We start from the raw sequence: 13,251 nt of genomic DNA, 5'->3' as shown, positions 1-13,251 counted from the left end.
TGGTCCCACTTTTAAATGTAGGACCAGTCCTGATTAGCCTATCTGTGCAAAATGTAGTAGAAACTTACTTTTCTTGTAGAGTGGACATTCTTCAGATAATTGCCATTTGATTCATGAAATTATAAAGATGCAGTTTCCTTATTGAAATTACATCATGGTAACCATTAATGATACTTGCACTACTAGCCCTTCCGCTGTCACTGAGTGTACGTAGTTCTTCTAGACTAACATGAAAAATTATCATAACGAAAAACATGAAATATGAATCGAACATATTACACACATTTATTCTGTTGCCTGTTTTGCTTACTCATTACCAGACTAAAATTGTATTCATAATTTGTAATTCGAACATGAACATGAACAAAAGAAGGATTTAATACAGTAATTTTAATTTTTATTGAATCGTAACAAGGATATGCAAAAGAATCTAACAAATCATTGCTAGAATTACAGCATTTGAATACATAACATAACATCAGGTACTTCCGTGATAAAGCTTTTCTAAAAGTTATGCAATGATTACAAGAACATTAGGTGTATGTGAAGTATGTAATAAACTAACAATATAAATATACAGTCAGGAGAAAATTAGCATTGTTTAGATTGAAAAACACTCTAACACTCCTCATTTTCATGCTCCTTTCTGGCATACAACCCAAATAATGGTAAATCATAAAGGGGCAAGGAATTGTCCATTCAACAACTTTTGCTCATATCCTCTATAACTTTTAATTAGATTTAGGTTTCAGAAAAAATATTGGAAAAGTGACATGTTTCGTAGACAAATGATATTTTTCGTATAAAAGGGATGATACTCTTCTTGGAAAATGAAATTTTTCTTTGTCGAAAGAAAGAAGAGGAACTACTAATTTTTGTCTCAAGTCCACTTTATGCACTGAAAGGCTAATTGGGACTGGACCGACAGTTTAAAGTGGGATCGGAACCACTACGTGTCTCGGAACTATTAACAGGAATAGGAAAATTCGGTTCGAAAAGTTACAATCTCTTTACAGAAAAAAAATGTATTCTGGGCGGAAATGTCTACGGAAGATATGAAAAGCTTATGAAAAATGATATCAGATGATAGCTGGTCAGTCCAGATATCTGTAGCACCATTATCTACTATCGTCACAATGGCAATCCTTGCCTATTGGTAGCTGTATCTTGTTTACATTTCGCTAAGCAGCTGAAACCAACCTTCTTGGCAATAGCTACGTTCACCGAGCAAGCAACAATCTGCATTTCCTGAGGACAAAATACATAAATCCACTCCTGTCTGGTCTGCGGTGATAACAGTTCAATAATCATGCACTGATTGACCAATTCGATCACTAAGCACGTGACCCATTCAATGCAGTCGGATGTCCTTGGTGTTCAGGGTTGCCAGGGGTATTTTCTGTACGAAATCGGAATTTCAGAAGTGTAAATACCTAGGTCTGGGGGTTCGACGTGCTGACCCCACGTTACCCCATTACCGGTTGAAGAACTCCACACCTCTATAGGTAGGATTGTGGGAAGGAGACTGGCAGTCGGGAGATGGCCAAGGACCTTCAAGGGCTCTCGCGCCACGGATTATTATTATTATTATTATTAAATACCTAGGTATGTATAACTTAGCTGTGATTTAAAATGTTTATCATATGGAATCCAGTCCCTATAATAAAAGTTGTAGTGTGCACGCCATGAGTTTTACACCATTCACGATTCAATTTAGTTCTCAACTTTTACTTCGTTTTCGGCACTGATATCTCACTACATTTCACTATGTGACGGCGAATCAATTATTAAAATTGATTCACGAAATTTTAAAACACAAATACACAGCAACAGCCAATTGTGAAATGCACACAATCACAAACGCTGCTATTTTGTTTGTCACGAAACGTACTTCTATTGTAATCTGCAAGACTGCAAGAGCAGCGACTGCCAAAACGGTAGAACTGGACCAGAGATCTAGGGTTCGAGTCCCGACATGGATGTTGTTGTTGTCCCTTCATCAATTTCGTGTAGGGCCTTCCCAGTGGCGTAGTGGTAACATCTTCGCCTTGTAATTAAGGGGTCCCGGGTTCGACACCAGGTGGAGGTCTATAGTAGTTCGGATCCCACTTTAAACTGTATTTGTGTATAAAGTGAACTTAAAAACAACAATAACAACAAACAACCTCATCTAATCGCCCCTCATCCTGTCGTCGCGATTAACCAAAAAGTGGCAGAGAAGCGACGCTAAATAGCAAAGATACGTACAGGACAGAACTCTGGGAAGTCCATCTGTAAAGAATAAATAAAAGTCCAAAAACACTGCACCGGCTTAAATATGCAAGTAAAGCATTCCAATTTGCATTTAATTCAATTTTCACTTCCTCATCATCGCTAAAGCGCATAGAAATCGTTATTTTTGAAACCAACCCAGAGTAACTAATAGACACCAGAAAAATTTGTAGAATCCCGACTAAATCGAGATAACTGGCAACCCTGTTGTCATTAGCTCTAATTACAGCAGCAGGATGTTTGACAGTGCAAGGACAGAAGTTAATAACCACAGCACTGCTATTGGTTCATGCGTTTGGGATGATTCATTACAAAGATGCGTATCGCAGGCACAAGTCTCAGTTTCAACGGTTGTCTTGATGTTTCCTTGGACACATGTGTTGTTGATATCCGTTCTCATGCAACCCCTTTTCACCAACAGTTCTGAAAAAAAAAGATATTTCAATTCTTAATCTTCGTAAAAGGGTGCGATTAGATTGTCACTACACATAATGATGTAAAATAATATCGTCATAATATGAAAAAAATATGAGACATTACATTGCGCAATTTTACTTAGGAAAATGTAGCTATTTCAAAATGTTTACATGGGCATGCGGAGATCATAAATGATGACGGCACGCTTCCACAGGAAAGGACGCAATGATTTAGTTAAAAAACTTTGATATTTGGGTCAGGTCATTAACAAATCATATGTAATTATTGTGAGTCTGAGTTGTACTAACTTCGGTAGGAACGGTTGCACTATTACCAGCGGTGCAAGGAAGATAATATAATTAGTCAACAGTTTTTCGTTGGGTGTTGCGTCGCTTAATCTCTTCTAAATATTTTCGATTTACTCATTCTGGGCTCTCTTATAGTCGATGACAGAGGCACCCCCCTCCCCCGAGAATTGTGTTATTGGTACAAAAATATAAATATTAAGGAATTTCTTGGTAGATAATTTGCCCGCCCCCACCCTTTTTGGCACTCTGGCCCCCTTTTCTTCTGTAAAAATATTATATCGTTGTTACTACCAACTATGTCTCAAAGACTTGTCTAATTCCCTCAGCAAACAGTTTTACAGAAAGCTTAGTATGGACAAATATTAAACTGTGTTTTGGAAACTAAGAAGCAATGGTAAAATTACAGTGGAGGTGATCTCGGATTCGGAAGATTTTGTATTGAGGTTCGGCCATCACCGTAGAGTTAGGCTACATGCACAGCGCTATGCAAGGAAGGATATTAGGATGACCAATTCTCGTATTTCCCGGGATCTCCCGTATTAAGCTATTTTTTTATCATTTCGGCTCCCGTATTGACATTCTATTTCTCCTGTATTTTTCATTAACAACCAAGATGTGAAATTTCAATTCATTCCGAGTTCGGCGAGCCATACAAAACTTCAAGTCGACTGCAGGATCTTGCACGTTTAATCTTTGGCGAGCGGAAGTGACGTCATATCTTGCAGTAATTGATTGATGCTTAGTTCAGCACCAGCAGTGGACAAATGCATGTGGGTTAGGGCTAAGATACATGCGGATTTCTAATCTTTATTCTTTATTTTGATCTGTATGTTATATAAATTGTAAATTAATTATTTTGTTTAATATTTTCCATTCCGTGCTGGAGTGATGCCGCACTGCCAAAAAATGCACAAAATTTGTTGCGACTAAAACTCACGTAATCTCCAGTAAATTTAATGCCAAAAGTTGGAAATCTCCTTAAATTCATGGTCGAAAGTTCGTCACCGTACAGCTACAGGACAGTGGCGTGTCTAGGATTTCCGAAAGGGGGGTGGGGTTACGTATACTTTTTTGGTAGTCAGTCCTCATTTTGCTATCTCTTCCTGCTTTTGGCGATCTTTTTTAAGGAATACTAGGCCAAAGGGGGATTATGCCTCCGCCAACACCCTCTTGGGCACGCCACTGCTTCAGGCTATAGGTGTCATTCTTTTCCGGTGGTTCAAATCATGTTTAATTGTAACAAACATTAGCATTAGTATGGGACAAAAGTTGGAACTACCATACATTGTGTATTGTTGTGACAGTTCCGAGTTTCCTGGGGACAGGAATAAAAATACCATCTATTTTCACACCTCCCCCATAGAGAAAAAATGTCCCTAATCCACTTGTGTGGTCAGTAGAAGGAAAACAGGAAGAAAAGAGCAACGCCAAGGAAACTTTGCTAGGTAGGATCTGGCAAAATTGAAAATAATGGAGCTGCAAAGTCCTTGGGATGGTGAAGGAAGTCGTTCGGCGCAAGGATATCAAATTACCTCCTGTGGGGACTCGGGCGACTTTCTTGAAGCAGACGTCTTCTGGGAGGCACATCATGCGCAAACCTCCAGAAAGACTGTTGCAACCCTCAACAAAGTAACGAGATCCATGTTCGTCATACTTGATCTCGTCGTGACACCTCCAGCAAATCAGGAACTGCTTGTCACCTGCGAGAGAAAAGAAAAACAGAGGTAAACGGCAACTCTAGTTTGGACACAGTGTATATAAAAAGAAATGAGAAGCTATAGCTCGACCACTAGGAAAAAAACCTTCCGTCAAAAGCGTTCGCGCATCTTCCCTGTCGTTATCGGTGCTCGAGGCAGTGTTGCCAGGTTAGACTTGAAAAAATCGGGAGATTGTTCCTTGGGAAACCAGAAGATCTGCTACAAAATCCGATGAGGGGGAAACAATGTATTTTTATCAGGCGGTAAACGAGGCATATTACCCCGTAATAATGTTGCCCTCTCAGAAAACACCACTTGAGTTTGAAATTATCACGTTCCTACATCCCTATTATAATAATGGATGTAAATTACTGTGACTGAAATCAACTCATACGTCTGCAATTATGGGTACTTTTATGTCAACATTCAACGTGTTTTTGAGCAGGGCGTTGGAGGTTCCATAGCAATAATTTATTAAGGAATTCTCCCGAGAAATCAATAGGTCTGGCAACACTGACGTCCGCCGCGCTGAAGGCTCCTTCCCCTTGCTCTCTCCCCCACCCGCCAGCGCGATGAGGTTCTGCGCAGGTTTCTTTCCTTGTGGTTCCACTATACTGACAGGGTGCGAAATCGTTGAAAACTGGTGGGGGGGAGAAAGTTCTTAATGTACACCCCCACACACAAACATATGTGTAAATCATTCGATGTAATGTTATTAAAAGTAAAAATATATTATTATTATTAATTACACAAAGGAAATTATTTTGTTTCTTTTATACATATCAGATATAGTATAGCAGATAATTCCTTTACTGACAGGTTAATGATGTTAATAAATTATGATATAGTTGAAGTGGTTTTATTATGTGTAGGAATTTGTTTAGTTTGTGTTTATGTTGATATAAATCAATTAGATTTCATAGTTATTATTTTCTTGCATTCTTGTTTTACTTTTATTGTGCGTATTCGATATTGATGTAGATTTGTTAATGATCACTTGAGAGACAAAGCATTCAATACTCACAACTACACTAATTTGTGTGTTTTCGATATTATTTTTTGTAAAGTATATTTGAAATTAAAAGTACAAATTTCTTATCTTTTGTTTTTTGTAACAAAAACTCTCCCACCGGAAATTTTTGTTGGGGGGATTTTGAGGCCAAGATTGTTGGTGGGGGGAAATCCCCCTGTCCCCCCAGGATTTCGCACCCTGGTTACTGATAAGGTTTAGGAAGTTCACACACACACAGAGCCAAAGTTACGGGGAAGGTTACTTTGATAGTTTTGGTTTATTTTACTTCGCTTTTCTGCCACTTTTGGCTAATCGCAAAGATGAGGATGAGTGATTATATGATGAAATCGATGAAGGGACGCTCACAAAGAACACCGATGACCAGGTCTGGATTTCAACAGGAGATCCCTAGCATCGTAGCTCTCTGTGCTGACCGTTTTTTTCTTAAGTATAACTTCTAAGCGACAAATTTCCTCACCTAAACATCATATCAATTTAATTCGATTTCTTATACTTTTTCATTCAGGACTTCAGGAGAGACAAACACAAACATACATGCCTTACCCGGGATTCGAACCCGGAACCCCTGGCTTCGTAGCGCGCTGCGCTAACCAGTCCGCTACGTAGGTCGGCAGAGGTAGAGGGAGATTATAACATATTTGGCAGTTATGCATTTGAAGCACCGGAACGAGTCACAACTCTCGAAGAAGCCAATTAACCAAGCGAGCCACTGACGTCATCTCACCCAGAACCTATCGCTAATCCCCTTGCTCAGGTTCTACACGCCCACTAGGCTCGCTAGACAGACTCGCGCAGTCCGCTGTAGATGTTCCGAAAGTAATTCGACTCTACTTGTTAATCTGTGCTGTCTTGGTTACACACACACACACACACATATGATCTTTACACTATATATTTTGATCCTCGGGACGAGAACAAGACGGATGTTTAAAAATCGAGACGAGAACCAGATCGAGACCGAGAATTGTCTCGTACCATCTCTAATTGTGATATCGCAATGCTATCGATACTTCGTACACTACCCTGTGGAGAAGAGCCTTTAATTACTATATTGAAGCCGTTATAGCTGCAGCTGCTGTGAAACTAAACTTTGTTTGCTTTTGTCGCACGAGTTTCGTCTTTCATCGAAAATAGCTTTCACCAGGCGCCATCACTTTAATTGCATGTTCTCAGTGCACGGTAATGATCGTTCAGAGAAATTCTGTGCAACTTTCAACGACTTTCGAAATCTTGTTTACAAGTCTGTTCATTTTAACGTTACAGGAAAAGTTTTTTCTAGTTCTTTTCTCGTTATTACTCTATTTTTTGTTTTTGTACGAGAAATAACAAATAGTACCCGGTTTGTTATGTAATTACGCCAAGCAAAAGTAACAAATGTCGACAAATAACACTGTTAGAATCGATACATACGAATTTCATGTTACATATTTTTACATAGTTTGAGGTACATTACATGTCATCCGTTTAGAGTTCATATTTTTTACTTAAAACGTGTCATTTGTGCCATTTATGTCGTTTTCATTTGGTAATACAGATACGTTTTTGTAGCAGAGCGCACTACAACACCAGGGGTCCCGAGTTCGAATCCCGACCTGGGCATGGGTAGGCTTACCATACGTCCGGGGTTAGACCGGATAGTCCTGGTTTTTTAGTGCTGTCCGGGGTGATGTCCGGGATTGCAAAATGTCAGGTATTTTGAGAATCTGAACATGAAAATAGCTACCGGTATTGAATATTCACGACCAATTTTTAAGGTGTTTCAAAAGACTGATATATCATGTATCAATATTTCTAAAATGGTTGATTTTGCTATGTCTTTGCCTGGAACATCTGCTCCAGTTGAGAGAGAATTTGCAATTATGGGGAATATTTGGTCAGCAGAAAGAGGTAGACTTCTAGTAACCACTGTTAAACATCTGCTGAATGTTAAAATTAATTCAGAACTTTCATGTTGTGAATTTTATGATGTTTTTAAAACAAACAAGCCATTTCTGAAAAAAAGTCATGTCTAGTGAAAAGTTCAACTGAATCAACTAACAGAACAGAGAACAGAGAGGCTTCCTAAATATCAGAAAATGTATTATTCAATTAAACATTTGAAAATTATTTGATTGATTTTAGAAAATAATGTTAATATATTTTCTTGTATACTTTAATGTTCCAATAAAATGTTAAGGCTTTTAAGTCATTTCAATTCATTTTTGTAAAGAAAACTGAAATTCAGCAGTAACGAGTTGATCGCAAATATGTCCTGGGTTGGACCCCAAAAAATATAGTAAGCCTAGGTATGGGTGCTCTTTACTAGTGTCGTTTCATCAATTTCATCATATCATTACTCATCTTATCGTCGCGCTGAATAACAAAAATGAAATCAAATCAAAATAAAATTCCTCCAAACATTCGGTAACTCTTTTATGATGTGACACTGCTAAAGTGTTTTCGGTTAAAATAGGCTTTGGAAAGGGGATGCGGAAGAAAATTAAGGGGTGATGCACCCTTTCGCACCCCTTGGTACCATTCCTATACGTTACTTTGTCGATAGTTCGTTACTACCGTAGTTATATCAGTAACTGAACTGCCAATGTATTTAACATTAACCTCCAGTGTATCTCAGATACAGGTAAAGTCGGTTCGATCCTGACAGACCTGAACATTAGCAAAGGTAACCTATTCTGGGTTGAACCGTTCATACGTGGGTGAATCAAAAAGTAAGTTACACCCCCTGTAAAAAACAAACAAAACACAATAGAAAGAAAGAAATTATTGGACGAGAACGCATGAACATTTAACTTTTTTCGACTAGTCACAAAGGTGTTCCAAGCACTTGTCGTATCGTGTGACCCGTTTTACGATTCCTTGTGTGTAAAAATTCCGTCCAATTTCTTTGAACCACTTTGAGACTGCTTCCTGCACTTCCTCATCTGACGAGAAAAGCTGACCCCCTAGGTCTTGTTTGAGAGGACCGAAAAGGTGGTAGTCACAGGGTGCCAAATCGGGGCTATAGGGAGGGTGAGACCACACTTCCCACTTGAATTTCTGCAGTAAATCCTGTGTGACACCAGCTGTATGGGGGTTAACGTTGTCGTGAAGAAGAACAACCCCATCACTCAATCTTCCGGACCTTCGATTTTTAATGGCTTCTCTCAGCTTCTTTAAAGTCTCACAGTATGTTGCGGCATTGATTGTTGTTCCTCGGGGCACAAACTCACTGTAAACAACGCCATCGGAATCGAAGAAGATTGTCAGCATGACCTTTCGAACCGTTGGACAGGTTTTGGCTTTTCTTCGTGGTGGCGAATCCTTGTGTCTCCATTCCATGGATGCCCTCTTTGTCTCGGGAGTGTATTGGTGCACCCAAGACTCAACTCCTGTGATGATTTTGCTCAGAAACTGCGGACTATCCGTGGAATAACGCCGAAGAAATGACAGCGCAGCATCAAAACGTTGATTTTTGTGCCCGTCGGTTAACAAGCGCGGCACCCAGCGAGAGCACAGTTTACGATAACCCATCTGATCACGAATCAGTATACACTCACTGCCATAGGATATGTTCAGTTCACTTGCAATCTCTTTAATTTTCATGCATTCAATGATTGCATTCACACGCTCAGCGTTGTCGATAGTATTCACAGTTGCATGCCGCCCGACACGCGTTTCGTCGTTCACGTTCGATCTTCCCTCTTGGAACATCTGGCACCATTTTGCGATCATGGGGCGTGACATTGCATTCTCATCATACACCTCGACAATTTGGCGATGGATTTCACTCCGATTATGCCTTTGTGCCCACAAAAATCGGACGACGGAGCGCACTTCAATGTTGGACGCCACCTCAATACGACGCACCATACTCACACTGTGACTACTCGTATACTAAACCAGCTGAAGCACGGCTGCTTCTGGTGTGTGGAAAAAACATTCCAGACAGTGTTGCCACCAAGCGTGATTATTTTATCTCTCTTAGTACAGAAACATGGGTCGGGTGTAACTTACTTTTTGATTCACCCTAGTATCTGTGTTCGAACCAGTAATCCAACGATAGCTATATTTTGACTACCCAGAAACCACTACAGATACAAAGAAAAAACATGGCCTATCGACAAACCTATCATGCATTTACTGTAATTTACTGTAACCGATGAAATATTGATTTGGGAGTATCTGAAACATATTGCATTGCACCTCCAACTTCCTCATGTGTCCAGTTGCTTCACAGCATTTGAAAACACGATGGACTCATAAAATATTGATGCCTAGGCTGAGCTGCTGATTGAGAAGGGATGTTGAGACTCACCAGTTCCCATGGTAACAGTTGTCCTTGCACTTAAAACGACTAGTATGTGGGTGAGGCAGCCAATAGGAAGCTGGTTCATTAGCATATCTCTCTACCATCTGCAAAACAGGACGACAAAGTAATAAATAAAACATTGTAACGTGTTGATAATGCAATACGGGCACAATCTTTTCCTTTCTTAGGTTCTGATCAGCATAGGCGTCACCAGAATTTTCTGTGGGGGCCATTAGCATAAAATAGCATGAATAATAACAACATAATTATTTTTACAAACTTCTTATAAATTATTACTTATTGCAAATTTATTGTTACTGTATTCTTAGAGACAGACATGTACTAGCTGCCTCGATGGCCGGCACGTTATGTTGTCGACTTTCGATCACCCGTGTTCGAGTCCCGGGTATGGGTGTTTTGTGAATGTTTCTTCATCATTTTCAACATATCATCACTCATCCTCATCATTCATTTGATTTCATTTATTTTACTTCGCTTTTCTGCCACTTTGAGCTAATCGTGAAGATAAGAATGAGTGATGATAAAATTGACTCAGAAAGTAGACCAAAGCCAAGACCGAGATTCGAACCCGGGCCCCCTGGCGTCGTAGCGCTGTGCTACCCACTCTCCCATGGGAGTCGGTCTTTGTCGTTGAGTTTGACTGTGCTGTATACGGTATATTGTTTACATTGTATATTTCAAACCTCGAGACGAGGCCTACCCAATGAGACCCAGATAGAGGTTTATAAATGGAAGAGACGGAGACAATGCCAAGTATCATCTTCCCTCCCAGATGGCGTAGTGGTAACGTCATCGCCTTTTAATCAAGGGGTCTCGGGTGAGCACATAGCACAGTGGTTCGTTGGTTGAATTGGTGTTTTAAGTTCACTTTATGCACAGCAAAAATCTCCCAGGGATATCCATTGGATATCCATAATGTCCAGATCAGATCCATGGATATTATGGATATCCATTTCTGGATACCATTGGACGTCTATAGGACATCCAGAACTGGACATCTAAAACTCGACAAATTCTTGATATCTAATACACAGCCTAAACGTGTGTAGAACTGGTTGTAAGAAACATTGTCCAATTCCGAATATCCAATACGTCGCCAGATCTCTTCCAAAACTGAATATCCAAAACACATCCAATTCTGGATATCCAAAACATATCCAGATCTTGTCCAAAACTGGATATCCAAAATACATACAATTCTGGATATCTAATACATGTCTAGAACTGATCCAGAACTTGTTATCCAACAATGAACTTGACTAGTGCCTATTTTAAGGGGGAGCAATAAAATTAACAACAAACATTGGTGGTTGAATGTTGCATGCATCCTTTCATATCGAAATAATATCCAGATGGAATCCAAAATTAGTCCAAAAATTGTACTTTTCCATACAATATCCAAAGTACGTACAAAAAAGTCTAAATCAAAGCATAATGTCCAGATTACGTCACACTTCATGTCCAAAAGTGATCCGAAAATGTCCAAAACATATCCATTTCGGGATATATTTTGGATATCACGTATGCGAACAAATGGATATCCAGCAGATATCCAGTGGATGTATATTGGACATTCCTGGATATCTATTGTATATCCAAAACTTCAGACACAAATATCCAAAATATATCCAGTGGATATCGTTTGGACATTTGTGTGCTGTGAGGGATGTGCCTCCACCGGGTTTCGAACCAGGGACCCCTTGACTACAAGGCGACAATGGTTCGGATCGTACTTTAAACTATAGATACAGTCCCTGTTAGTCTCTCATTACATACAGTGAAATTAAAACAACAATTCTATTCCTAGTGAGGAACTAGAGTGCGCGTCAAACCTCCTGCATATGGCGATAGCCAATAGCAGCGCACTGCAGCGGTGCCATGTTGAAATCTCACACGGAAGAGATACAGCGTGGTTGAGAGAAACGTCTTGTCACAGAACGTCTTGGAACTAGGCAACGCCGCACATCTGTGATTCGCTGTTGCTGTTCAGCCGTTCAAGGCCATATGCAGGAGATTTGACGCTCACTCTAGTTTATTGAAGCCGACAGAAACAAAAAGAAAGATCACTTCCTCATCCTTTCCGGGTGAAATTCATAGGATGTAGCTAGTAGGAATTCAGACTGCCGCCAAGAAACTTCTTAGATTACCAGGCAGTGAAGTTTACGTCTGCTCAGCAGTGCCTGAAATTGCAAAGTTCGTTTATTCCTCGCGATGTAACTCGTTCTAGAAGCTTCTTTCACCTCTCACCAAGTTAAAATAAGAAGGAAGATTGAGGAATTTTACGGCGAAAGAAAAGTTACACATTCTGAAAGAAATACAGCAAATCGGGAACCTCGCTTGGTGAAGTTTGCTAGTTCGGTGTAATGATAGCCGTATTGGAGGGTGGGAGGATCGAAATGCTTCTTCACACATGCTGCAATCAAAGAACTCTCGAGGGCAACACTTTACTGAACTAGAATGAAAGTTACGTTATTACGCATACTATGCAAGAAGATTGCATTTTCCGAAATGTGTCAATCGAAAGCACTTGCACTGGTAAAATAACTTAGGGCTAGAAGTTCACGGATGGTTTGTGATTTTCTTAAAAAGTAAGTACGTATATGAGAGAGATAACTTATTTTTTGCCTGATTCATTGTTTTAAGTCCACTTTATGCTCGGTAAGGCTAATTGGGACTGGACCTACAGTTTAAAGTTGGATCCGAACCCGGGACCCCTTGATTACGCTACCACTGCACCATCGAGGATCTTTTATACATGAATCTGTAACAGAAATTGATGAAGGCTCATAAGGTAAAGTGTTCCCCTGTGCTTAGCACCACGCCATGAAGGCGTATAGGGGGTGTGGGGGTAACGCCCCACACTTTCTTGATCCGGTCGTGAGTGGGGGTGATGTAATCAGCACAACGCCCCTGGCCGCCTTTACCCCCCAGGGTTTCCCCCAGGTACCCATGTTATTCGTACAGACAAGAGATTACTTTCTATAGTGTAATGGGGAGAGGACCAAAATTAAAGAAAGCTGGAATAAGAACAAAATACCGAAAAATGAGTAATCAGGCTCGAAACAACATGAAACTACTTTAAAACATTAAAACCTATGTTTCACTGCAGGAGAACAAAAAAATAGGCAAATAGGCAACCTACTCCCTCAATTACGTGGATGAAGGGGTTCTCACAAAAAAGAAAAACACCCCTGCTAAGTCCGGGAGTCGAACCTG

The 13,251-nt window shown here is 40.0% G+C and overlaps 1 protein-coding gene across 1 annotated transcript in view; it reads right to left on the bottom strand.

Annotated features, from left to right (window-relative positions):
- Nucleotides 1-388: 388 nt before the first annotated feature.
- LOC145999972 (uncharacterized) overlaps nucleotides 389-13,251 on the bottom strand; it is a 40,813-nt gene continuing 27,950 nt past the window's right edge. Inside the window, exons 2-4 of the mRNA XM_083137267.1 lie at nucleotides 10,021-10,118; nucleotides 4,529-4,696; nucleotides 389-2,694 (exon numbers count right to left, since the gene is read on the bottom strand). Coding sequence (XP_082993393.1) covers nucleotides 2,495-2,694; nucleotides 4,529-4,696; nucleotides 10,021-10,105 — 453 coding nt within the window. The 5' untranslated portion in view covers nucleotides 10,106-10,118 and the 3' untranslated portion in view covers nucleotides 389-2,494. The remainder of the gene's footprint in view (nucleotides 2,695-4,528; nucleotides 4,697-10,020; nucleotides 10,119-13,251) is intronic.

This window comes from Lepisma saccharinum, chromosome 16 (genome assembly GCF_977018435.1).
Source record: "Lepisma saccharinum chromosome 16, izLepSacc3.1, whole genome shotgun sequence".
NCBI lineage: Eukaryota > Metazoa > Arthropoda > Insecta > Zygentoma > Lepismatidae > Lepisma > Lepisma saccharinum.
Note: the sequence above shows the minus strand (reverse complement) of the source record. Positions and strands in the feature narration are given on the sequence as shown.